Source organism: Lytechinus pictus, unplaced genomic scaffold (genome assembly GCF_037042905.1).
Source record: "Lytechinus pictus isolate F3 Inbred unplaced genomic scaffold, Lp3.0 scaffold_19, whole genome shotgun sequence".
In the NCBI taxonomy this organism is placed as follows: Eukaryota; Metazoa; Echinodermata; class Echinoidea; order Temnopleuroida; family Toxopneustidae; genus Lytechinus; species Lytechinus pictus.
This window is the reverse complement of record NW_026974140.1, coordinates 3,089,392-3,117,123: the sequence shown is the minus strand read 5'-3', so window position 1 is coordinate 3,117,123 and position 27,732 is coordinate 3,089,392. Positions and strand designations below refer to the sequence as shown.

The window sequence follows — 27,732 nt, the reverse complement described above, 5'->3', positions numbered from 1 at the left end:
TGCCGGGGTGCTCTTCTTGTACATAGGTTGAAAGCTTGGAATCATGTAAGTAGCCTACATGATTACCTAGTACCTACATCTAAAAATCTTTGATAACTCTGCCCTTAATGCTCCTTTCAGTTCTTCGATTACAATGCTTGTTTTGTGCCAAACCATTATTTGTAGAACTCTTTTTCATGGTCTTTGCAAATACTAGTTTAAAATAGATTCTTTTCTACTGAAAATTACAATCACAGGGTTCAGTTAAAGTATATGAACGCACATTCAATATTGAATGACTCAGAAAATGTCTGGACGTAATATTTTTGCTGAACCCGAAGCATTGATCTTACAGTATTCCATGACAATGCAATGCAATCAGTCCATCTATTAATCTAAATTGTCAAATATTTTCTCTGTTTTGTATCTTAATTGACATTTAAATCCATATCCATTAGAAAATAATCTGATTCATTTCTAGTGAAATATTAATGCAGTAATAGAAAGGAACAAAGCAGTGTACATGTAGCACAATTTGTGCCCCCTCCCCATTAAAAAACAACTCTCAAATTGTGTGATGTTAAGTGTTATCTTCTTTATAAATCTCCTAACTAGGCTACTAGAGTCCCGGGGGGGGGGGGGGGCAGTCAAATATATTGCTGTACACACGCGTGACCAAAAAACGCGTTTAAAAGGGTGTTTTTTCAGTTTTGGACACGGTCTGCACGTGGACTCATTAAGGGTATAAAAAAACACTGATTTTCAAGAAAAAGGGTGGTTTTGAAAGACTGGTCAATGGTCAATCGCGGGGTCAAATGTATTTAGGGTATGTTTTTTCCCCAAAGCTTTTTTTTAAAGACTATAGCCAAACGTGTTTAGGGTATTTTTTTTCCCAAGGTTTTTCCCCCGAGGTCACATTTTGGCGACAACTTGTTTAGGGGGTTATTTTGCACACAGAGAAAACTTGTTTAGGGGGTGTTTGGAAATTCCTTGGTCACGCGTGTGTACAGCAATATATTTGACTGCACAAAGAGAAAAGAAATGTGATTAAATCATAGAACACAATATCAATACTGAAGGCTTTAGTTAGACCTGTGCAGGGTGAATTAAATTTATTCTTGCGTGCAAAACACACCAAAGTTTGCAGATTACAAATGCCAGTGTTGTAGATGCGAGCTAAGCGTCATCCAGGCAAGCAATTATTGACTTTCATTAATCAACACATACACTGTGAATTCATTGCCTTTTCACTTCTATTGTAAAATCATGGTGCATCCAAGGAGGTGTATGATTTATTGATTTCTAGTTGAAAGCCAGTTTGAAAGCCAATAATGAGACGACACATTTAAACCACATGCTTTGATTGCTCAGCAGGTGCATTGGTTTCCTATTCATTAAATTCACTCTCACTTCAGTGTGTGTGTGAATCTGGGCAAAGTGTCTGGATCTTTTCTCTGGGGTGCCTTTAGCCTTCAGTAACATTGAAATGGTGTTCATCTTGATATTATAATTATATAAACAGCTCTAAGTTATAAAAAAAAGTGGAGGGATGGTGTACATGTAGGTTAAACCTTTTTTAGGAAAATTATATGTAACACAAAGTTTGAATGAAATAACGTGAAGAACTTAATTCTAACATTTTGTTAAACATAGCACTGAACTGCATGTTGTTTTGATAATGAAAATTCAAGTTCAGTTGATGCTAATTGTAAATAAGGTTTATTTTTAGCAGGGTTAGTGGAAAATTATTTTACTTGACATCCTTATTGTTTATCAAAATTGAAAACATACATTTTTTTAATTTTAATTCTCTGTAGGGCTAGTGGCTTAAAGCAAAGAGATGACTTGAAGAAAGTCTACCATTGGTATCAACTCAATAAGGAAGTCTTGCATTGTGAACCGGTAAGTTTCCATTTGGCCTGAATAAGTTTGTTCCCAAATGTCACCTTTTTTTCCATTATTCATTTCATAGTGAATAGTGATTCTGGTATATGACATCAGTAGTTGCCATTAGCCACTACGCTGGATGACTGGATATATACTGACTTTTAGCAGATTTAGGCAGTAGTTTGTCTAAAGTGGGCCCCTAAACTTTAAAAAACCCAATATATATAGGCCTAAATATATTTTGCTTGAGCAGGGCTACATAAATTTTCCTTATTTTGATTTTGTGTTTTTCTTTTAATAGTAAATCCTCTATAAATTCTCATCTCGTTTTGAATATCTGTCTTTCTGGTCTACAATGCAAAAAAAAAGAATTCTGTCCTGTTGTTCTGTACTAGTAATTGGTAATTTACATTTTTGCCATATATTCAAAGCAAATTTTCACCTGATGTTAATTTTTTGTTGTTGATCTCACTGTGATTAGCTCCCAACTACAATGACTTCATAACACTAAATATGTGTTACATTGCATTTGATTATGATTATTTCTTATTACATTACATTGTGACTGAGTAGAGATAATTGTATTATAAAAAGATTATCTCTCTCTCTCTTTCTTTTCTTTTCTATCTTCTGCTCACCTTTTCTTTCTCTCTCACTCTCTTCATTCACATTGCAGCACTTCAAAGGAGCAGGCAAGCAGCTATACAAGCGTCCAGAGCTGAAATTCTCAGCAGATGCAATCAAGTTTTACTCTGACCCTCCAGGAAGGAGAAAGAACAATCAGGTGACCTTCCAGATGACCTCTCAGCAGAGCAGTCCGAGGGTTCAAGGGTCAGATGAATTTGATGATTTACGGATAGACACCAGTAGACCAAAGACAGCGCCTTCTAGCTTGAGCAGACCAAAGGTACATGAACATTCAATTTTCTGTGTAAAAATGATTTAATGTCTTAAAATGAAAGATTAACTCCAATTTACAGTGAAACCTGTGTATAGTGGCCGTCCAATCGAAACACAAAATGTTGCCTTAATTGCCTTTATAGGCAAGTAATTGTCAGGTTCTTAAACGCATAATGTGCCTCCAAAGTAATTGGTTTAAGTGGTCACTGTAGGCAGGTGGTTAATATAGAGAGATGGTCACTAGCTATTACAAGTTTGAAAATATCATTTTGTGGAGCGTTGTGGCTAGTGGAGTAGTCTTCTGACTTTGAAACAAGAGTGTCGTGGGTTCGAATCCCAGCCATGGCGTAATTTCCTTCAGCAAGAAATTTATCCACATTGTGCTGCACATAATCCAGGTGAGGTGAATGGGTACCCGGCAGGAATGTATTCCTTGAAATGCCACCGCGCTGTTAAAAGCTGCGGGGCTAAAGCCAGGGTAATGATATATCAAAGTCCTTTGGAAGCACAGCCATAGGGACGTTATGACATAATGTGATATGCGCTATAAAAGAACTGTGCTATTATTATTTTACCAATATCTTTTGCCCACTATCCATTGAAAATTCAAACTCCCCTGTGTGGGTTATTCTGAATTATCTCTGTATAATATACATGATGAATAGAGATTCATATGCTGTGAATCTAGTAGAGCTAGAATTTTTAGTTAGTGCTAAGTTTATGTTTTTGTACTACATCCTTGACATTGATATAATTGAATATTTCTACTTGCAAATGATGTTTGAATTAAATGAAACAAAATGAACATGATTTTAAACCGACTTTCTTTTTCCACTTGGACATTTTGTTTCCCCAATTTAGATTTTTATCATTAAATTGTTTACCTTGGACATTTTTTTTTTTAACACTATTTTTTTTTTTTTTTTTTCATCCTGCAGATTCATAACTCACTCCGAAGTCCAAGATCAGGTGATGACGATGCTAGTTTTGCAGTCAACTACATCAATTCCTACCTCAACAATCACTTATCTCCCATGGCATCCAAGCTAGATAGACCAACATCGGCCATGAGTGTCATCCGCCACGCCCAGATAGCATCTCAGCAGAGGAATGAGGACGAGGAGGGGGAGGTTCTTGTCAGTGACCGATCTGCTCATTCTCAAGCTGCAAGCCTCGCCAGTGATTCAAACATCTCAATACAAGTACCAGACAGGAAGCAAGATGGAGAAGAGAAGAATGACGAGAATGAAGATGATGGGAGTGTGAAGATGGAGGATGATGGAGAAGATGCAGTGGATGGAGAGAAGGAAGAAGAAGGTCCTGGTCTCTTTAAAAGTGAGAAAGACTTATTATGTCATTATTTTGTATAATTTTGGTGAAAAATTATTTTGTGATGACTATTGGCGCCTTTAGCACTGTTCAGAGTGGACACAAGCATTTAATAAAATACTTGATCATAATTTTTAGAACTTCAGATCCGCATGGGCACAGGCATCACAAATATGGTGTCAAAAGTTGCATGAGACTTGAAAGAAAGGGTCAAGAAATCTTTTTGCGATTTAAACTTATCAAATGATGTGTTTGGGGGGGGGGCCGGGGGGCTGGTTTCAGCCTAGTTATAGTTAAGACATGTCTTGGTTATCTTTATCTCTCTTTATAATGATTGCTTGTCTCTCCTAGTGGATATAGCCATGTACATGTAGCTATCCATTGATATTGTGCTGTTGATTAATCATGTACTGTACATATATTCCTCCATAGGGAAACCCCCATTGACAAGCCTGGTGAATCCTGTAGCTCAAGCCACGTTTGAAGAGGAATCATTCCATGGAGCCTTACCTTCTGAGATCAGTGAAGGCACTCTACTTAGGGTTCAAGTGGACATGCCTAAGGCTACAGGTGAGAACCTTAGACACTGACAAAGGTCAAAATTATTGATGGAAAGGGTTTGTTGCCTTCAATTATTCAAAAGAACTGTGCTTGTATCCCAGCCATAGGGAATTTCCTTCAGTAAGAACTTGTTACACTCTGTTCTGCACTCAACCCTGATGAGCTGAATAGAAAACTTGATTCATTTCTTGACTGCACCAAGTGCCTTTAACTAAATTATTATTTAAAAAAAAAAGCATAATAATAAGTTTCATTTAAAGCTGTGTAGATGTGTAGTCCAGTTATATATTCCTTGACTGTTTACAACACCATATGATGGTAGCATTATCTATTCTTTGAAACAGCCATATTGGTGCACAAACAATACATTCTCTGAAATAGTATTGTATCTAACCCAGTTGGGTCCATCACTGCATCTAAATGGATTTAAAGTAGCATAATTATAAAATAATAATAGTTCTGGTCATGAAATCAAAATGTAGACAAAGATAATTGATTGTACTTTTTATTCAAATCAACCTTTTTCCCCCTTTTATAACACAGTGATCGATCTTTTTCACATTTTAAGCTTCCCTTTAGGTTAACTTTCTTACCCACCTTTAAGCTCTGTGATCATTTTCTCACGCTCTCTCTTGCAGCCTCAAAGCAGTCTCCTGGTCCATCGGAGGCCGAGAAGAAAGCAGCATACCTACAACAATGGCATGATTACCAGCAACAGCAAGGAATGACTGCCGGGGATGGGACGTCCTCTGTTGATAACGGAGAGAGAGTTGTCACTACCGAGGTACCTGAGAGATTTACTCAAGAGGTTTTGGCAAACTATGCAGCCCAGGAATCATTTGTCACAGATAATGGTGAGTAAACACCATTTCTGGTGAGAGACAAGTTGTAAGAGATTTTAAGATAAGATTCAAAGCAGTAAATAATCATTTAAGATTTAAATAAGGTTTTCACTCAAAAAGCCTCTTATAGATATCATCCTCTGAGAGATTGAAAGTTGTCTCTTTGATCCATAACTTATATTTTTACCATTTTGAAATAAAAAAGCAAGACTTTGATATAAATCTACCCCCCCAAAAAAAAATGAATGAATAAATAAAAGAATAGATAGATAGGGCTGATAGATAGATAGATAAATAAAAACTAATAATTAAAAAGGTTGACACTGGCTGCTTATGTTGACTTTGTTTATTCACAACCATTGAAAATATTTTCCATCTGTATAACAACAGGAGACTTTCAAATACATAGTTTTTAATGTATATAATTTATATACGTAATTTATATAAGTATGAAAAACAAGCTGGGTTTGTTTTTTGTTTTATTCAAAACATGTCAAAAAATGTCTGTCACAAATAATAAACTTAAAACAAATCTTACCGTGAACTTGCATTCCTCTTTTTATTTTGTAGCTCCACGCATCCCTACCAATAGTCTTGCATCCCAGTCACTTGAGAATTTCTACAAGATGACAGAGAACCATGAACCCAAGGTTGACCGGAATCCTATCTCAGCACAGTCTGCGCTAATACTACAGAAAGCTCAAGAAGCCAAGAAAGTCACTATATCAGAAGAAACTTCTCATAATACAAGGCAAAGGTAAAATTAAAATCTTGGAAGTAATCAAATGCTGGTAATAAAGATCTTCAGTGCGATACCTCTTTTAAGTTCTTCTCCATTTAGTATATTTTACATGTAGTCTGTATACCAAGAGCACTATTCAGATGTTCTTTGTCTATCTTTCTTATTTATGTCCAGAGCTCTAAGTGCAAGAATAGAAAGACCATCTTCTGTACAAGCAGGTTCTCTTGTGATGTTAGCAGATCATGTTGGTGATAATATGATGGTGGAAAAAGAACCGGTAAGTCAATTGTTGAAGCCTTTTCTATCACTGCTCAGTGAAAGTTTCTTAAAGCAGTGTTTCATGGGAGTGTGATATTATTTGGGTGCTTACCAACCAAGGATGGGAATTTTTAAAGATAAGTAATACATAAGAAAGCTATCCCCCATTATTGCTCTATCTAGAGAATTCTACCCATTGATATGAATGAGCTTGTGTACTTTTTCTCTTCATGCCATTAAATGTTACCCCCCCAAAAATCTTTTGTATCTATTTTAAGCCTTTTTTATATTGTCTTGGTCACTACTCTTTAGGATTTCTTTCTTTGAAATTAATCAACTGTTATCACTGTCCTTGCATATCTAACCTCTACATTTTCTTACTGAACTTATGCTACACATTCCATCTTGTTAGTGTACCGACGTGGATTGTAGTGCAGTAAGGGTGAGGAGGGAAAATTGCCCAATAGTATGCCAGTTTTTGCTAATTCATTCCTCTGTTGTAATGTTAATATTTTAAAGGGGGAGTGAACTGTTTGTGGTCTCTCATTGACTGTGTGTTATAAAAACATAGTCTGATAATATATGTTTTCAGATATCTACTTATACTACAGAGAATAAATTGATCTATAATTGTATTTGTATAGAGAAACTAAAATGTTTTGAGAGGAAAAGTAATTGTTTTGCTACTTGGTAAGATAATTATTGCGGTGTAAATGTATTGAGTAATTAATTAGCATGTTATCATTCAAGTGGGTCTACATTACTAGACTACACTAGCATTATGGGTCAGGAAACTGGCCAGGTATGAGTAGTTGAGTACTCGAGATGGCGCTATTGGTTCGTATCTGCTTTAATATACATGTAATAAACAACCATGTCATGTCTTCTCAATCCTTGTATAGAATGGGCCCGAGGCACCTGTAGGCTTCCGCAGACCTTCATCCAAGGTTCCCCCAAAGAGACCTGCTACTGCACCCAGCTCCAAACCTGTGAGTGTCTCTGTTTCCAAGAGCTACGGTGGGATGTCACCTCCTCCGAACAGTTCAGGGTATATATTACATTCAAACTGTCCTTATCCTACAGCTCTTCTTTCTGGTCTTCCACAATCAACCAACTGATTAGTATGTATTGTGTGTTGTCTGTTGCAGTAGTGTTTCCACTTATAAACATTGAATTCTTTCTCTCTTGTGATGCTACCAAATGATGAATGAAGAAAGGATGTAATATGTTGCCCCCCAAGAAGAATCTTTTGACCCTTCACTGCTCCAATCCTACAGCTGCTTCTTGGTTTTGATTTGCATAGAGCAATAGGGGTATTTTACACTTCCAAGATTACTATATATATATCCCAGCTAAAAGGCTACAGTGGAATGTCACCCCCTCCAAATGGATCAGGCTATGTACGACAGTTGCCTTTAATTCTCCTACAGTTTTCCTGCAAGATGTGAAACTTCACTTTACCTATCTTTTTAGTAGCATCCATGATTTAATTTACATGGAGAAACACTGGATTTTAACCCTCCAAGTTACTTTATGTAAACCTGCAAATTTGTCATTGATTTCTATCCCGTACAAGTCAATTGAAAGCAAGTTTTATGAAACAGGGTGCCACCTCATTCTATTCCAACATACAGAGATTCCACCCCAGAGTACACACCCAGAAACAGGAAAGGCGAACCTATATTCACTTTACCAGAGGAATCAGACTACAATGTACACTTCAGAAGACAGGGTCAAACACCAGTCTCGGCCACTATCCCTCATTCTATATCTAGACTTCAAGGATCCACAGTCCCAGACACAGCTAGATACAAGTGAGTGACTAACTTAACTGAATATAACTCATTAATTACTGAGAAAATACTGGTTTATGGGGATTTTCTCCAAGTTTTTTATATCTTGCATTTTGTTTTTAATACGCATGTTCCAACAGAATGCACTTTTTGGTTTCATTTTGGTTCTTTTCTTTTTCTGTCTTGATAGATTATATTGTTTTCATTTCTGCATAATATATATTTACATTTGAAAAGTTATTTGTGTTCAGCATTGGTAAGAATGTTCATGACTTTGATAATGTTTAACGTCATACTTATTCAAATATGGAAGTGTTTATTTTCAAAATGATTGATATGTGATCTTTAACAAGCATGAAATATTTGTGAGGTGAGTGAGAATTTCATGCTGCAAAAAAGGCTGTTTGTTTTATCAAATTTAAGTCACTTACAATGCCATGCCTATCTTATGCAACGCTTTACGATCATTATATTTATTTGCATTTGATATAGATGTGTAATATATTTTCCATATTATTTGCATGTTCTGTGCTTAGTTGCCTATCCCACCTGCATGCTCCCTCTTCCTCTCTATATCTTTATTTGCTATACAGGTGGCGTGATGATGGGTATGGTAACATGACCTATCGGAAAATACACAGGTAAAGAAAAAATACTTGCTTACTAACATAATGTATAGTTCCTACACGTGTGAGCAAATCTAGCTGGGTTTCAGATAGAATGGCCCGAATTCACACAGGTGGTTTTGAAAACACAAATCCATGGTTTATGCAGATTTCCTCTATAAATTACGCTTAATTTAGCTCGTATTGGGCGCTTGTATAAAAATTCCAATGCTGATGCGTGCTTTTGTCACAGTGCGCCAAATTGACGCCTGTTACCATGGTTAGATACGCTATTTTATTCATGAGACCACTGTTTGAAGAGTGGACTCATAAATAAAGAGTGGACTCATGATTAAAAGTAGTGAAGAGCACTTCCATAAACTCTTTCAAGTCATAACTAGAGAAAACGTGGGAGCTCAAAAAGGAAAAGTTTAACCCTGACCAATCTTTTTCTTGCCCATGCTCTCATTAACACCTTTACCTGCTGAAACCACTCATCGCCATATAACCAGTAACAGCTTATCTTCCTCTATACTGATTTCAAGAAATTGGACAGAGGAGAGGGGCAAACATGTTTTGTAGGTAAAACTTTACGCCCACAACACGGTATTTTAAAATAGCGTGGATAACCACGGCAACAGGTGTCAATTTGGCACACTGTGACAAAAGCGCGCAACAGCAATGGACATTTTTTCACATACGCGGTAAAATAAGCGTAATTTATACAGGACATCCGCATAAACCATGGACTCAACCGTGGGTTTTCAAAACCACCTTTGTGAATTCGGGCCAAAGTGTTTCGTACTACAAATTGGATAATAGCATTAAAAACGGACATATATGTACTGAAGCTTTCCGACATGCACAAAAGTACAATTGCATAAATGAACAGAATGCTAGAATGAAACAGTCTATTTGAATATATATGTACTAGAATCCAAAAGTAAAAGGTTTAATTGCCCTTGGTAAAACTTATCAATGTAAAACTTTTGGGGGAGAGGGCTGAAATGAGATGACATACAAAAATATTTTGAAAACCATGAAAGATTGCAATAATATAATTCATAAAGCATTGCAGTCATCCACATTGTTAATGATTTGGTGGAATCGACATAGGCTGTACATGACCTTGATAGCATTCCTTTATAATAGCTAAGTGATGTTTGACCCATAATTTGAGCAGAAAGATATTTTCTTTTAAAAACTTATTATGGATACTTGTACAAACTTGTTATATTGACATTTTAATATTATATTAAAAAATAGTGGTAATATGTGAGAGTGAAATATTAGTGATATTGGAATCAGCAGAATTGAAACTACCTCAAAAAGTTTGGCCGAGTATTTGGTACAGTATTTGAAGAAAAATAAGATAATCCAATGAATATGGTGACCAAAGAAATTAACAAATCTACATATTTCCATTATTACTTTTCACAATTATTCTGATAGAAAAGAGAACAGCCCTTTATTGCCATTGCGTTAAACATAGGTGTCACTTGAATATTTACCTGATCTTTCTATTTTATATGATAGAAATAAAAGGATTATCTTTTTGGCTACCAGAGTATTTATTGTAGGAAAGCGGTAGATGAGAAGCTATTATTTTCATTGTTGTATCATGTAAAAAAAAAAGGCAAGAATGAAAGATAACTTAGTCTATTCTTTGTTCTGTGGGAATCCTGCTGAATAACTGATAGATAGTATGCATGTCATATTAACCCCATTGTTTGTTTGACAATTTTCAAATCAGAGACTTGTGTATCTGCGTTTATTTACAACTCATCTTACGACTGACTCTAATCTGACATTTTTAAAAAATAATTATGATTCTGGGCACTCTAGCACTGATCTAAAACTCTCTTCTTATTCCTATATTTCCTTAGTTACCTTGAATAGAATTCTTATCTGGATAGATGCACTTTATAGAATGCCTAGTACTATTATTATACCATTGCCTATCTGCTTATCTAGCGGCAATTCTTTATCTGTTTTATCAAATGTACATCTTTAGTTACTAACCCAGTTAAAATGTTCCCTCAAGTTTTCAGATATCTATGAATATTTCTTGTAACTTACAGATTCTTGTAAAATTGCTCTGATGTGAAATTATATGTATTGGTACAATGACATGGAGCCTCACAACCAACATACTAAACTTTAAACAGTTATTAAATTAGCTGTCATTCAAGGGTTGTCATTCCAGTTACCATTGATATTAGTTGTTTATGACATTTAAACTATTGAGAAACCTGGTATGCAGTTCAGACACTTTTCTCCAAAACGAATGTCGAAAAAAGAAGGAAAGGTATTACCAGGTATATAATTTCCAACTTGAATTACAGAGAGAGATGAGAGTGTTTTGACAGAGATCATGTTTTTTTCTTTTTCAGTCGAATCCAGAGCGCTCCTGCTCAGAGGACTTCCTTGAGGACAGCAGGCTCAACCAGGGGTGGGAACAGACCTAGAACTGCTTCAGAGGCTTCCTCCAAGAAAAAATGGCATCCATGTAAGGTCAGTACAAACTCATCATTTCATTCATCAAGGAATGGCTAAGATGGATGCCTTGTTTGAATATTCACATTTGGAAATATCACCTTTTGCTCCAAAATTTGGTTACAGACACAGATCGTATAGTGTAAGCTGGGCTTCAGATTAAACAATGTACGAAATGTTTTAATCACAGATGTATACACCTCGTCTCAAAGCAGAGCTCAGCTATTTTGTACTGTCTCTTATTTGTAGATGAAAAAAATTCATCTTATTCTACACTCCCCTCCAAAAGTTTGGGAACACCTGCATTCAGTGTGTGCTTCTCTATACTTGGTAGACTTTATTGATATTCAGGCTCATAGCACAGTTGAATTTTTGTTTTGAAGTGAAGATTATACAGCAGTGTAAATTTTGTTATTGATTCAAACAAATTTATACTCTCTTAAATGGCTGGCTACCAGTCAAGATGGCATTCTCTCAAAATGCTAACTTCATTTATAACATGCAGTTATTCAGAGCTTTTACACTAATACATGTGCAACTTAATTAATTTTTCCTTTTCCTCGTCAGAAGTCAGACACAAAAATAAAATTAAACAATACTCAGTGTTTCACTGATATGGAAAACACAGATGAGTCTCACTTGTTTGGCAAGTTTCTCGAACCTTCCTGTCTAGTTCTTCCCAAAGCAGCTCGATGGGATTGAGATCTGGGGACTGGGGCGGCCAATCCATGATTTCCAGGACTTGTTTCTCTTCCTTTTTCTTCAAGTAGTCTTTGCATAGTCTTGACGTGTGTTTTGGGTCATTGTCCTGCTGGAAAACGAATCCTCCGATCAGGCGTTTCCCTGAAGGTATGGCCTTCCGCTGTAGGATTGAATGATAGCCGTTCTGGTTGAGGATACCCTCTACACTTTGCAAGCTGCCTACCTTTCCTGCACCAAAGCAACCCCAAACCATGATATTACCACCACCATGTTTCACAGTTGGCTTGATGCACTGGGGTAGCATCTTTTCTCCCTTTCGCCGTCTCACATAGGTACGTCGCTTGCTGCCAAACACCTCGAACTTTGATTCGTCAGACCAAAGAACCTTCTGCCACTGCTCCAAAGACCAGTCTTTATGCTTCCTAGCCCAAGCAAGCCTTTTCTTCCAGTTCTTTTCTTTGAGGAGAGGTTTCCTTGAAGCCACACGGTCCTTCAGCCCTGCTCCACAGAGACGTCTTCTAACAGTTGAAGAACATACAGGCATCTCACGGGTGTTGTTGAGGTCAGCTGTAATCTGTGGGCAAGTCAGACAATGGTTGCGCAGGCTGCTCACCCGAATGTATTTATCTTCAGCAGGAGATGTTTTTGGCCTACCACTTCGTCTCCTGTCCCCATTAGACCCAGTGGCCTCTTTGCGTTTCAGGCTGTAGTGAACAGCATGGATACTGATCTTGAGTTTCCCGGCTATTTCTCGCATGGAGTAGCCTTCTTTCCTCAAAACTACAATTGACTGACGTGTTTCCAAAGAAAGCTGTCTTGTCTTAGCCATTTTAATTTTGTGACTGACTTCTGACTAAGAAAAACTGAATAGGCAAAATGAATGAAGGTGCACTGGAATAAGTGTAAAAAACTCTGAATAACTTTTGAATTCATGAATTTCAAATTGCACTGATGTCTACTCCACTTCCATGCATTTTCTTTAAAGAAGGATTAGGTATTTGTCAAGTTCAGATGTTTTCCAGGATAAAGGTGCAGATTTCCATAAATTGACTGTCTTATGAACAATACTAAGCAACAAATTCTGAGGACATCTGCTGTAACATTCACAAAATAATGGGAAGAATTTCAGAATAGAACCCCAAACAGAACAATGTTAAAAGAAGATAGCATTTTTTAGAGAATGCCATCTTGACTGGTAGCCTGCCCTCTTTGGCAGCTGCACGTCTCTTAAGAGCTTTGAATTTGTTTGAATCAATGATTAAATGTACACTGGTGTATAGCCTTCACTTCACTTCCTTCACCAACAAAAATACAGCTGTACTATGAGGCTTAACTTCAGTAAAGTCTACCAAAGTTCGAAAAACACACACTGAAGGCAGGTGTTTCCAAACTTTTGGAGGGGAGTGTAAATGACATGTAAGAGTCCAGGAGAAGGGAAATACCGGTAGTACTGCATTGCATGCTCTACATCCCCATACCATTTTAAACTGGCTTTAGAGCATGAAGACTTGGACTGGGAAGTCGGGAGAAAATGAGTAAAAAGGATATGCAAGAATGGGTGAATCTGTCTGCGTCAAATTTTTTTTGGACCACAGAAATCTTTTGGCTTTTCCGAATTGCGGATGGTTTCAAAGTAGTTTTTTATTGATAATAATTTAGTTTGATGTCGCATAAATGATGAAATCGTTTATGCATGATTAGCAGTGGAAGCGGAAAATGATAACACTATTTATAAGGCATGTGCAAAGCTAACATCGCAATAACATTCGCTTCACGCAACCCGGATGTTGTCAGCAGCAATATCGATCCATCATTGTTATTTGCGACAAAGCAAGATACTCCAATTAGCGAGTCAGCAAGACAAAAGGATGCAATGGGAAAGGATTTCACCCAAAAGGAATGGGAAATGGGGGGTCGTTGGGTTGCATCAGCTTCGTCGCTCTCCGTCTGGAATCAGACCAGGATCTTGAGATTCCGTTGCGACGCATAAGGGATTTTTGATGACCTGCTTTAGGCAAAATTTGACTTCAAAGATGTAAATAATGCAAGCTTTGTATGTTCTCGTTTGAAAAATTGCTACATTGTGTACTTATAGAAGGCCAACTTTGGCAGACCTGACTGTTTGTGAAAAATGTATGCTTGTTCAGTAATATCTTCTTTTTTTTTACTTTGTAACACACTCAGTTGTGCTCAAATGTTAGAGAACCAAGCTACAAAATGCACTCTTTCATGCTGAGTGTTGAACATAGACCACTACAATGATCAGCAACACAGAGAAACAAACTTTATTGAATGTAATGTCTTATCACCTGACTTCACAATTACATATCTTGAACATGACAGAAGTGGAACACTTTGAATATATTCATTATCTGTTGATTCACTAACTATTGAGCACCACAAAATATAGATATTGCATGCTTTACATGTTCTGGTCTGAAAAATTGCATCACGTACAGTAAGTGGTCATTGGAGTTATAAAAGTAAAATTAAAAAAATCACTATATGTGAAAAAATGTATGTTTATTTTTTTTTTAGATTGTAACATTAAAAATGTATTCTTATGCTGCAATGTTGTTGTTATTTTTTATTTATTTTGTAATTGCATTACTGTTGTAGGTGTGTGAGGACAGTATTCGTCTACCTCAAGCAGCAAGCCATCGTATGAGAACAATGCATCCAGCTACTGTGGCTAGTATGATGTCTATTAAAACACTGGAAGGTGATAACAGAAGAATGAGGTAAGACATGGACCATGTGATATAAAGCTTTGCAATTGATTGTGGTGCTGATAATTAATTCAATCAATCATAAATACCAGCCCCGTTATCAATTGCTAAGGTTTCTATTATGAGTTCTGCAAAAATTCCCCTTTAATGGGGAAATCCACCGTTGAATATATATATGATGAAATACATATTTTATTGTTCGAAATAGACATGAAATGAAATACTCCGTAAATTTGCTTTGCCCAATTGATCGTGGGCCCGGCAGCCGCTGTGCAGCGCCAGATCGACGAGGCTCTATCCCTTTAATATTGCTTTGTAATGACAGCAAAAAGTGGAGGAAAAATATCAATATAGATTCTAGGAAGATCCAACTTAGTACGAAAAAGTTTTTTGTGTGCGTGATTTTTAGCTCTTTTAGCTATTGTTATCAATTATTTGATTCAAAGATGGTCTTCCCATCATAGTGTAATGGAACTTTCACCAAACTTGAATTATACTCTGAGTAAAACTTGAAGGAAATAAAATGATAGACCACAATTGTACTTTGTATTAGATAATGGTATAATGGTATACTATTAGATAAAAGTAGGTTAATTAAAAATGTCACATTGAGATACTATGTTTTCTGTACTATGTATGGCAAACTTTTTATGTTTAGTGACCATAAATTCCCTTGTGGTCTAGTAATTAATAATTTTGTATTTTGTTTTCTTTTCTTTTGGTGTAGATCAAGAATGGGACATCGTCACACAGGAACTTATCCTTGGGAAGAGGTTTGTTTGCAAATATTGTTGGTAGAATGCTTGTATAGTTTGTGTTTTAATTGCCTTCTGCATGGACAATTCAGAAAGATATGATAATCAAGATCAGGTTGATTGAAAGAAAGGGTTTAACCCTATCTAGGCCAGGGTATTTTGGGAGTTTTTTTTATTTTATTTTACATCCGATTTTGATGGAAGTGTTATGCTTGTTGGATTTTTCTCTTTTTTTTTCAAATCAACTTTTTGTGGGATTGGACTTGACCTTTAACTGTATGCCTGTATGTTTGTCTGTATTTGTATCTGTGTGCATTAGTTTACCCTAGTATGAAGTTTTATAACATGGCAATGATGATAATTTTGCTGGTAAATGGACCAGTTGTTGAATGAGGCCATATTTTATGGTCAAACTTTAAATTTTACCTACAAGTGATATTAAGTTTTTTCTAGAAATAGTTCAGGGTAATTATACCATACATCAGGCCCAGCAGAGTGTATGCATTTAGTGGCTATTCTATTATGGACTTATTACTATATTTTTCTCCCTTTGACTTTCCAAAAATTACAGTAAGAAAATGAATTGCATTCCATAATGCCTTCTTTTTTTTGGTTCTTGAACCATTCCAATGAGATGATGAAATCCCCAGTGACTATCAAGTTGTCCTGGAATTAGTTGTCATTTGGCAAAGTGGTAGGACTCCTCTTCATTTAAAATGACTTTTCAGTTTTACCTTACAATTATCATAGTAATTGTCAGAGACCTATGCTTCTCAGCCAGTCAAATCCAAGGAATGCTGTCAGATCTGACATGCCCAACAAGAACTGTTGCAGGAATTCCTGTGTTCTTGGGAATTTTTCATGTAGGAATGGTTTCTAGGAAAGATTTCACCCCAGAGGAGTTCTTTTACATCATGTTTGAAAATGATATATTTGTGTTTATGTTGTGTTATAGGAACATGTGGTAACAGGAAATGAACCACCTAGTATGCAGTACATGTCGATCAGTACACCCGCTGCCATTAAAGGTAATACAATGGGTGATTTCAAGTTCGGTTTTCGTGTTGAGAGCGTTGAAAGGCTGCTGAACCGAGCTGGGTTCAGAGGAGCGATACTGATCACATTGTCGATAGCCTTAAGTCACGCCTCTGCGCTATACTGCTGATCATCTCAACTTTACGCGAGAACTTTTCGACGAAGAAAGTGAATTCGGGGAGAAATTACAGTAAAATCTCATCTTATAGAATGCAAATGCTAAAAGCACTTAAAGAATCCGGAAGAGTAAACATTGATCATTAAATTTTTTAAGGCTATAATGATTTGTACTCATTTTAACTGCAAAATGTAATTTTACAGTTAACAGGATGTTTCATCTTTTTCGCCACATGTTTGTGGGCTTCAAATCACCAACAAGAACACTGAACTTATAATCACGATTTTCCCAATCCCTGGGGGTTGGTGTTGGTGAATGGGGAAATTACACTTAGATTGTCAACACCAGCTGTGATGCTTGGGCTCAGTAGATGACATTCAACACCAGCACTCAACATGAACTGCCAGAAATACGTCACATTTTCCAAAGTCAATCCCAACACCAGCATCATTTCAAGTACGGTGTTGTGGCTGGTGTTGGTGTTGTGACACTACTAACACCAGATATCGACACCGTACTTGAAATCACCCAATAAGGGTTTTTTGTGGGGGGGCAAAATGTTTCAATCAAAGAAAGAAAGATGGACTTAGATTTTACTAGTAACTGTTTACTAGATCATTGGAATCAACTAATCTTACATGTAGTTGTCAAATTAATTTTATAACACTTAAAAGAATACCTTAAAACTGGTTAATTACAAAAGATTTACCCTCAATACATAGTTCAAAATTAATCAAAACAGAAATAGCTTGGTCAACCATTCATGTACAGTCCCATACATACATTTTGGTATGTAGCACTTTGATGCAGTAGAATCAAGTCTTACATCAAATATCAATGACTTGGTGCATTATTAACCTTTCATTGTTACTTTGAAACAGTTTTACCACTGTTCACAACCATGAACAGAAGTAAAGTTGTAGTTTTTTTTTTAATTTGTATGATGTCATTTGCCTACCATATTGGGATGCTATTATTTTACCACAGATTATTTTCAGAGTAAAAATTATGTAACAAATGAATTCTCAATAATCTCTGCCTTATTTCTATTTTGTGTTAATTTTTAAATTTTGTTTCTTATACTTTGAAACAGTTTTACCACTGTTCACAACCATGAACAGAAGTAAAGTTGTAGTTTTTTTTTTAATTTGTATGATGTCATTTGCCTACCATATTGGGATGCTATTATTTTACCACAGATTATTTTCAGAGTAAAAATTATGTAACAAATGAATTCTCAATAATCTCTGCCTTATTTCTATTTTGTGTTAATTTTTAAATTTTGTTTCTTATACTTTGAAACAGTTTTACCACTGTTCACAACCATGAACAGAAGTAAAGTTGTAGTTTTTTTTTTAATTTGTATGATGTCATTTGCCTACCATATTGGGATGCTATTATTTTACCACAGATTATTTTCAGAGTGAAAATTATGTAACAAATTAATTCTCAATAATCTCTGCCTTATTTCTATTCTGTGTTTATTTTTTTAATTTTGTTTTCTGTTTTTCCGCAGTGAGAAATGCTACTGATGGGTAAGTTTCAATTTGTTTTTCTCTATAAGAAGATAATGATAATGACACTTCAGTTATAACACTGTTTTATCCCTGGGCCCTTCATAACATTACAGTATAACCTTTCTCCATTCTATTGTGAGCATCCAGCAAGAAGATCCCATATTTATTATTCTTTAGTATGACTCAGTTTGAATATAAAAGTTAACCTCAAATCTGCTTTTAAAGTGCATCATAAAAACATATTTTTGTTTAAGACACATTTGATGAATTTATTCAAATGAGAGGATGGAGGTAATAAAAATATTTCTATCAATTATTATTAAAATTGTTGGACAACTTTTCTCATGCCATGTTTACAAGACAGTGTATGAGTTCATATACACATTTTTTCATCTGTAAGAAGATAATATGAACTATGATTTATTAATATCAATAATTTATCTTAGGTTGGTATATGTAACTTCTTTCAAGTGAAGGAGGGCAGTATTGAATTGTTGGTCTCTTAATTTATTTTGTTAATTTTCAGGAGCAAGGCACCAAACCAGAGCACAGAGAGCCTGGTACCTAAAGACTCCCTACGTAGTCCATCCAGAGACTCATCTCATCGTAGTCCAGTCCAGGGCTGGTTCATGGGTGATAGCTCTGCAGGAGAGACAACCACATTGGCTGATGGACCACCCTCTACACAGGGAGGAGACAACAATTCCTCTACCGTCATGGCACCGAGTGAAAGAAGCTTTGGAGAGATTTCGGATGGCGACCTTGCTGACCTGACCGATCAGACCCTTAGCCCTGCTGACACACCCAGGACAATAGACAGTGGGGAATACAGACCCAAGAGCAGGGTGGATCTGAGTGTAGGGAATAGCAGTGGAGTGTTTGGACAAGAGATACATGTACCACAGGCTGAGGTTGATTGCGGATCACCAGATCTCGCAACAAAAGAGGCTGAAGATTCATTGGAAGGCACACCTAGAAAGGATGATGGCAATGGTTCTGTTGGGGACACACCTCGCTCAGACAGTACAATCGGTCAGGCTGAAAATGTAGAGGTTACCAGCTCAGAAACTACACCAAGAGAGACTATTATCAAGGAGGAACCTGATCAAACTGGTTCTGAGCGGTTACAACTGGAGGAGGCTGGTTCTAAGAGTGCTGAAGCAGAGGCCGTTCTGACCGGATCTGAAGAGAATGGGGCAAAGCAGGAAGAATCTAACACTGAACAAGGTACCAATGATAATCATATAGAACAGGATTTTACTAATAAAGATGAATCTAATGTAGACAGCTGTGATGGTTTCAATATCGAGGAAGGAAGCATTACTTCACAATAATGAAGAATTTACCATCATGATTTTTATTATCCATCCATTATTATCATTATCATCCAGCCATTATTATCATACTCATGATTATGAATCTGATGGTCTTCCAAAGTGGAAATTGCTGTCATTATTGTTTCCATTTTTTCTAATATCCCATCATACCTTATTCATTACAATATAATTATTAAAAATGAAAACATGTATGGGCTGTTTCCTAAATCATTAACAGTCTTGTACGACCAAATGCATTCAGAGTGGCTTCACATGTACTTTAAAGAAATATACATGTTATTGTATATGTGATATTGGTTCATTGCACATCTTAATCCAACCATATTCATACATGTATGTCATAATACCAAACATGTGTATATTCATAATAATCAGTACATATGATGCCTATCAATCCGTTTGTGGCATGCTTGTGACTCCATGTTGTGTTCAGTTTTATATATGTATATTGTATATATATTCTATAATTATATGCTAAATATATTTTATATATTTATTTTCAAAATATTTGTTATATAATATGTATCAATCAATGTTGTAACTTATTATTTAGAGGTGTTTTTTTAGGGCTGTGATTTTCCATATTTTGAACGCTAGCAGGCAATCTTATTCCATATTTTGTCTCATTTTAATTTTCTGTGACAGTGACTTTAAATTCAGCAGCAGGCAATACAGACTCTATTTGAACTGGTTTGTGTAGCAACACAGTACAATCTGATACTATTGGGCGAATTAATACCACTTCACAATACATTGTATAGTATAACATACATTAAACATTGAAATTACTGGGGCAGTCATCATGATTATTGCAGGGATGAAATGAAGGACTGTGAATCTTTGAAATATTACTTAATATGACACAAAATAATTCTTTTCAATACAACATCAATTTAAATCTAGGGCAATGTTTTTTTTTCTCATTTTACAAGGATTTTTTATGCATTGGAGCCTAATATTCTACTTTCTGAGAACGAGATTGTAACTTGAAACGGAACTTAACATTTTTAAATCAATAATTATGTCGTAAGGAAATTTTGAAATAGCATTCAGATCTATGTTTTTTAGAGAAAAAATAAAAATGAAATCTATTAAAATTCTAATAAATTTTTTTTAAAGCCATTAGGATATGATGTTGGTGGGATAATAGTTTTACAGTTAGCAGCCTCAGTCATTTCATATGGGGTATGGATAATGTTATTGACTACAGCGGCGTAACGGGTCGGTGGCCCAGGGGGCAAGAGCCAAAAATTTCTCGGTCATATCATGGTATGATCAGGCGTAATACTCCATACTCGTATACAGCAGTGCTATGCGGTTTGGGTCCGGGGCGGAGCCCCCAGAACTTCTCGATATCAAACCCATTTTAACCTCACAGATTGCCGCTATTTTTAATCAAATCGCGGGTATATACAGAATATAGCTTTTACACAAAACATTTTATTCAACCCAGTTGCGTAATGAACCAAATATTTTGAGGGGAGCAAAACATAGCAACGTGGGAAAATTTGTAAAAAGTCGCCTGTGAGCAAAGCGAGCTGAAAAAAAAGCCTTTTGAAATTAAATTCTAATTATGTGGTAGATTTTTCTATTCAGGAAATAACACATTTAATTTTTTCCATTCATTTCATTATACGTTGTCTCCTATAATTTCTTTTATTTCCTTTTGGGTGTGAAACCAAGACCCCCCCCCCCCTGCGCCTGTACACCAGTGATTGAAGGTAAAGCTTAATGTAGGAAGGGTCCCTACAGGGGGGCGTTATAGAGCCATTTGAAGGTTATAGATGAAGAGCCCCTACTGCGTGGGGTCTGGGGCAAAGCCCCGGTAGCTTATTTGCATAAAATTTAGCAAGCTTATAGCACAATGTTGTATGCAGTCCATCTTTCTTCCCGCTCTTTATTTTCAATCCTTGGCAGCCCGGTCGTGTTATTAAGTTGTTTTTTTTCTTGTCCCTTTTCTTTGTTTTCCAATTTAGCTTTTGTCTAATTCCAATCTACCTTCATTTCCCGTTATTGTTTGCCATTTTGTCATCTTTTAATTTATTTCCCATCATGCTATTGCATTACTTAGGCCTATTTCGGAATGTTTTCTTCTTTCTCAAATTTTTTTTTTCTCGTTCCTTTCCCGCTTTCCTTCCTTTTCCATTAAAAAAAACACTTTTTTTTTTCCTGTTTTTCTTTTGACCTTTCCTTTTCCGTTTCCTCCTTTCCTTTTCGCCTTTCCTTCCCCTTTCTTTCTCTCTCCCTTTTCTTTTTTCCCGTTTTTTTTTTCCCCGGTGAAATACGCCAGGGGGGCAGCTTGCCCCCCCCCCCCCCCCGCCTGTTACGCCACTGATTGACTAGCATTGACTAAAAAACAGCATTGACTCTTTGAATCTGTTATTTCCTGCACATACAGCTTGGATAATATAAGTTTCAGATCAGACAATATAAGTTAGCATCCCATTTTATGTCAATCAATATTTTATAAACACTGCCTATCCTTCAATTAAGTTAGGGCTTTGAACCAGTAGTTTAAACTCTTGACCATCCATGTAAGTTATGTGTAATTAATGACTGAAAAGGTTCAAACTCTACAAATGGATGAACTTTGTTATATCAGGGGGGGGTAATTATTAAAAAGAAATTGCTAGTGGTAAGTTTATTTAACCATTGGAAATCTTCTTTATTAAATGTCACCAGACAAATGTAAAAACTAAATATTAGCTAAAGGTTTGATTTGATCAATCTTGTTTTAAAAGATGTGTGCTTGTATTATGGGCAAAATAATATAAATATATATATATATAAATTGCTAGGCAAGAAAGGAAAAATGTATGTATGATTATGAATTGTTTTGAATAATTATTGTGAAAATAATAAGTTGTAGGCCTATAGATTGTATAATGGCCATGTGTGTCTCAGTTTGATGTACAATTCCTGTGGTTACACTAAAGCTCAGTACTAAAAGAGTTGGTATGACAATAGCATTCATTGGTGAATATAGTACTTTAATATTCTATTGCATGATACATGCAAGACTCATAAGTCATTCTTGTGTGTCGTGAGATTTTTTTTATTAGATAAAAGCATGTACATAAATAGGTAATTAATTGAATAGAGTTATAGGTTTGAAAGTTAATATTATTGATACCGTACACTGTCTGGATTAATGATGAGTCACATAATTGTAAATAATCAATTTCAGCTAATGATCCCCCCACATAAAAGAATTAATAAATAAATAATGGTCTACATATCAATCGAAAGTTTAATTATATTAACATTTTTTATGATGAAATAAAGATAAATCACGAAAGTTACTGGTCTGAAAATGAAATTTAGAAATGCAAATAAGATCAGAATTACATTTTACATACATGGTAAAATTAAAGTTGAATATTTTTCAATTGAATGTCCTAAATTTCAAATTTCTCATTAAAGGGCAGTGAATTATACACTGTGTGAAAGAAAATGAAATCGTAAGTTGTGATTTCTTATTTGTAGTTGTAGTGATGAGAGCAAGTATTCTAATGGGGATAAAATAGTCCTATACTTTAATACTTTGGTTAAATTATATACTTTTGATTTCATATTGCAATCCAAATAACATAAAACTTACAAAGCTATATAATGTTTTCCATGGCTGTTTAATTTATTAACTGAATCTATACCATACATACATAGTTGTAATCCTAGATGCATGGAAATATTTGGATGAAGATATTCAGATGCTTTTTTCAATATTTTATCTTTATTTGACTTCGATTTTAATTCATCATGATTTGTTTGTTTTACTGATCAATGGCTACCTCAACACTTGTAATCGTAATATTCAGTGCATGGTTGTTGTTGTTTTTTTCCTAATGAAAATTTAAAATGCTGTGAGAATGTGTTGGCAGCTTCTCTTTAAATATTAGTTTTTCTTCTTTGTGTTATTTTTGTATAAAACATATAATACTTGAATATGTTCTAACCTTGTGTAGTGTTGGTAGACCTATAATGGGTGTCCGTGTGAATACTTGCTGTTCTCCATGTGCAACTACAAATGGCATCACTTACTTTCAAATTTGCATGGTTTTTTTTTAAGTTGAAGTTTTCATCCCTGTGGTTACCTTGTCACATTCATCTTGTTTTGTCATTCCAATGTTCAACTTGCATGCATGGTTTGTGGGAATCATTCAGTATTTCACATTCTTCTGAGCATGATTTTTTTTCAAAATTTCATCTTTCTTTGGCGGTTTGTTTGACGCAAAGTAATTTTTCTGGCACCCATGGAGTAAAGCTTATAAAGTTTTAAACCATATATATATGTTTTAGTATTTAAAAACAAGTCAGACGTAATCATAAAACCAATATTTTTTCAATGTACAGGAAAACCAAAATGCTGTTGCAGTACAAAATATTTTGTTACCTTACCTTATTATGGATATTCATTTTGATAACTGGATAGATGGTATTAATGATAGTTTTTTTTTTCTCTATGTTTGGGAAAAGGTGAAAGTGTCTTTTATTGTATTTATATTTTGACATTTTTAATGGTTAATTGCATTTACTTTTCATTGGTAAACACAGATTAAATTTTGTTGTGGGTTTTTTTCTGTGAGGTCTGTACTGTGTTTATCCTGTTTGAGATGCTGTGTTATATTGCAGTCACATTTTCTGTACAGTACCCGCACAGCGAGCTAAAAAACCTAGCCATTTTATGTCATTTCTTCATGAATTACCGTATACAAAAATAGTTATTATAATTATTATATTATAATATAATTATTCAAATGACTGTTATTGACTTGCTGTACATTCAACGGAAATGTGACTGTGGCAAAACTTGATTACAAATCAATTATCAATGATCTGGATTATTGGATTTTTACCCATTTGCCAAAATGCACTGCTTTGTTGAACCTCTCTAAAAAAAAATAGATTTAGAAGCAAGGTAAGGACCTACTTTGAGAACATCTTTGTAGCTAGTCTTTTATACTATTATTATTATTCATCTATCACCACCAAAGTCTATCAGCCATTTAAAGTCACCAGAAAATTGCTGAACTCTTGCTGAAATCATGATAAAGTATGTGTCCATGTGTAGTCTAAACAACATCTTTTATGTATGAAATATTTGTGCATGGCTGTCTTTCATTCATCTTTCAATCCATCGTTCTATCCATCTCCTTTAGATGCTCTTCCATCAGTTCCACATAGTTTCAAAGCCCAAGCTGTAGAACCTAGACCTTCCTCCTCCTTCTCCTCTTCCTCTATCATTCATGCTATGCCAGACCACGCCCATTCCTTCGTCCCTTTGGAAAAGCATGAGAAAACATTCCACCACCAGCATCACCAAAGACAGCATCCTCATCCCCATGGCAACCATCAAGAGCATCCTCAAGATGGCCACCAAGGAGCAAAAGTAGTATCCCTTGATTTAGATGTTAACCTGCATGAGAGAAGTCATAGTCCAGCTTCTACAAACACACCTCATCATGCACCCACTGGTAAAATTTTTATCCTATTGCACTGCACTCATATTTCTGATATGCATTTTTTGTGATAATACCGTATGCTTTCAATTGTAGTAATTAACATGTTCAATTGTAATGATAATTATTGTTCCTTTAATTGTTATATGCATTCAGAGTGCATTTAATTATCATAAAATGTATTCAATGTGCCTTTGATTTTAAAAGTATGCTTTCATTATTTCTGTGTCCATCAATATCGCATCTTTTCCAGATGGTATATGATATGACACATTTTCTTTGTGGATACCATGTAGATACAAAACACAGCACATGTCGCATCAGATGTCTTCATCTGTATGTATTTTATGAGCTATGTGTTCTTGAGACTGATGATTACATTTCTAATAAAGTACATTCTGTATTTCACTTGTAGTTGGAAACATTGTTTGCATTTTATCTATGAATGACATTTCATTATTTACTTGCAAATTCATATGTCGCAACCTGTCTAAATCTAGTAATTTTGGCAACTTTGTCTCTATCTGCTGTTGGATGCTGATATGTGCATCCAAACGCATACATTCTGGAGATGTAAATACATTTTTGAAAAATAAAGTGAAGCATTCTTTACAATAAATGGCAAACTTCTTCTTAAATGTATAAGTCATTGTTTGCATGGCCAGATGCAATATTACTGTGGTTAGATTGGGGAAAAAGTTATGATTAATCAGTATCCTATGAATCTTGCTAAAATCATATTTAAAAAAGGGCAGTCTCTAATTTACAGTCTGTGATGAGATCTCAACTTTTTTCCTGTTTCTTCTTTTATTTGACATTGATATAATGATGAGTGGTAGTGTTGATCATGACTTTATTTATTTGTCTTTCTTTAATCATTAGCATATATGAAGCTTTCTGAAGCTGAGGAGAAGAAACTGAAAGGCAAACATCCCACCGCTGCCACCAATATTCCTGAATACCTGCTGATGATGCCTGCTGTTAGTAGTAAACCCTTGACACCACAGAGTAGCAGACCAACCACACCCAGATCAGTCACATCTAGAACAACCACACCCAGGTCACCAAGGGTTTCTCCTGCAACCAGCCCCTGTCCGAGGAACTCAAGGAGCCCTTCTCCGTCCTTCAGGTCACGATCGCCATCCATGAGGTCACGTTCTCCATCCATTCGGTCCCATTCACCATCTATTCGGACTCCATCTCCTGTATCTGTAAATGGACGCCTCTCGCCAAATGTGAAGACATCATCACAAGGTATCTTGACATTAAATTTTATGTAAATGGATTTTATTCTCTTGTGAGTAAACTCAGCATATATCTTGACTACCCAAAAATGACAAATGTGGATTTTTTTTCTTTCACAGAATTTATCTATGTATTTACTAATCGTACTTTCCGTCATTAAAAATGAATTAAGATGACATGTCACAATATTTTGGGAGTGACTAAAACAGTGATTGGCTCTATCTTTCTTGTGAAATACATGTATGAATTGAAGTTGTATGTACTCTTTCAAAACATTTTTGCTTCAGGTGCTATCTTGGCTTTATTGGTCAAATCGTCGTTTCTTTAAATATTGATTTCTTAGCCTAAGCTTTAGTGAATATTTTGAAGTAGCCAAGAACACTTTATACAACCATTAAGATTGGTATTCATTTGGACTACTATATCTATCCTGAATAACTTCCAAGTGTCATGTTTGTATCCTAGGACATGATTCTGTGCGCAGCTCTAGAAGCCCCAGTCCTACACTCTCCACAGCATCACAGTCACTGAGACCAAAGTCTGCCAGGTTAAGGGTCACCTCAGCTCGACAACGAGAACCAACCCCATCAGACACCGAGAAGACAGAGGAGATGAGAGAAGGATCAGATCAGGGCAGGGCAGTAGAGGCTGGAGATAGGAGTAACTCACCGGTGGGCGTGGTATCAGGGGATGGGGAGAGGAGTAGCTCACCGATGGGCCTGGTATCAGAGAGTAGGATCAGTATCACGGCTGAAGATGAAGAGGTATGAAAGGATAATTGTTGGAAAAGTAATGAAACATTGTATTATTTCATTTGAAGCTGCAGAAAGTAAGTCTAATGATTAGTAAGCAAATGATCACGGTTGGTGAAGGTGATGGGCAAACTATCATTTTCGAGGCAAGCTGGATGTACCTATTTTTTTTAAGCGAAGCTGAGGAAAGATAGCGAGTACATCCAGCTCACCAAGGAAGTGATAGTTTACCTCGTCACCTGAAATCAAGAGGTGATTATATGTTTTCTATTCCACATCTGGGAATGACCATCAAGGAAGAAACCAATATTTAATCTATCCGCAAAAAGAAATTTGATTAACAAAAATTCAGGTGTTCTTAAAAAAATATCACTTGAGTCGAAGCTTGTTTCCTGCTAGCGCACATGATTATTGAGGTGCCATACAGCCCATACTTCAGTCAGTCCTAACTATTAAGGCCATCAAAGGCAAACAGAAGATGTGGCCACTGTAGACAGGAAGCCTTTGCATGTGTGTTCTTTGATGGGAGATTTTTTTTTGTGGGCACTAAAGATAAGTTTTCACTATCGACAGGTGACTGCTAAGACATGTATGACTGTATATGAATCAAACATGATTTTCCTGAAATTTCAGTAAGGTCATGTACAATTTACCGATTAACTTTTGTTTAAATGTAATACAGCACTTTTAT

General features: G+C 35.7%; 1 protein-coding gene across 3 annotated transcripts in view; it reads left to right on the top strand.

Moving 5' to 3' along the window:
- The window catches only part of LOC129261025 (uncharacterized), a 48,258-nt gene that overhangs the window by 4,444 nt on the left and 16,082 nt on the right, over nt 1-27,732 (top strand). The window contains exons 3-21 of one of the 3 annotated variants that reach the window (XM_054899059.2): nt 1,797-1,881; nt 2,543-2,773; nt 3,705-4,101; nt 4,528-4,665; nt 5,295-5,510; nt 6,069-6,255; nt 6,415-6,517; nt 7,401-7,546; nt 8,133-8,312; nt 8,885-8,932; nt 11,290-11,410; nt 14,714-14,835; nt 15,551-15,596; nt 16,534-16,606; nt 18,248-18,266; nt 18,775-19,475; nt 24,745-25,059; nt 25,927-26,298; nt 26,755-27,053. In XM_054899059.2, coding sequence (XP_054755034.2) covers nt 1,797-1,881; nt 2,543-2,773; nt 3,705-4,101; nt 4,528-4,665; nt 5,295-5,510; nt 6,069-6,255; nt 6,415-6,517; nt 7,401-7,546; nt 8,133-8,312; nt 8,885-8,932; nt 11,290-11,410; nt 14,714-14,835; nt 15,551-15,596; nt 16,534-16,606; nt 18,248-18,266; nt 18,775-19,475; nt 24,745-25,059; nt 25,927-26,298; nt 26,755-27,053 — 3,799 coding nt within the window. The remainder of the gene's footprint in view (nt 1-1,796; nt 1,882-2,542; nt 2,774-3,704; nt 4,102-4,527; nt 4,666-5,294; nt 5,511-6,068; nt 6,256-6,414; nt 6,518-7,400; nt 7,547-8,132; nt 8,313-8,884; nt 8,933-11,289; nt 11,411-14,713; nt 14,836-15,550; nt 15,597-16,533; nt 16,607-18,247; nt 18,267-18,774; nt 19,476-24,744; nt 25,060-25,926; nt 26,299-26,754; nt 27,054-27,732) is intronic. The other 2 variants (XM_054899061.2, XM_054899062.2) reach the window with 2 other exon arrangements.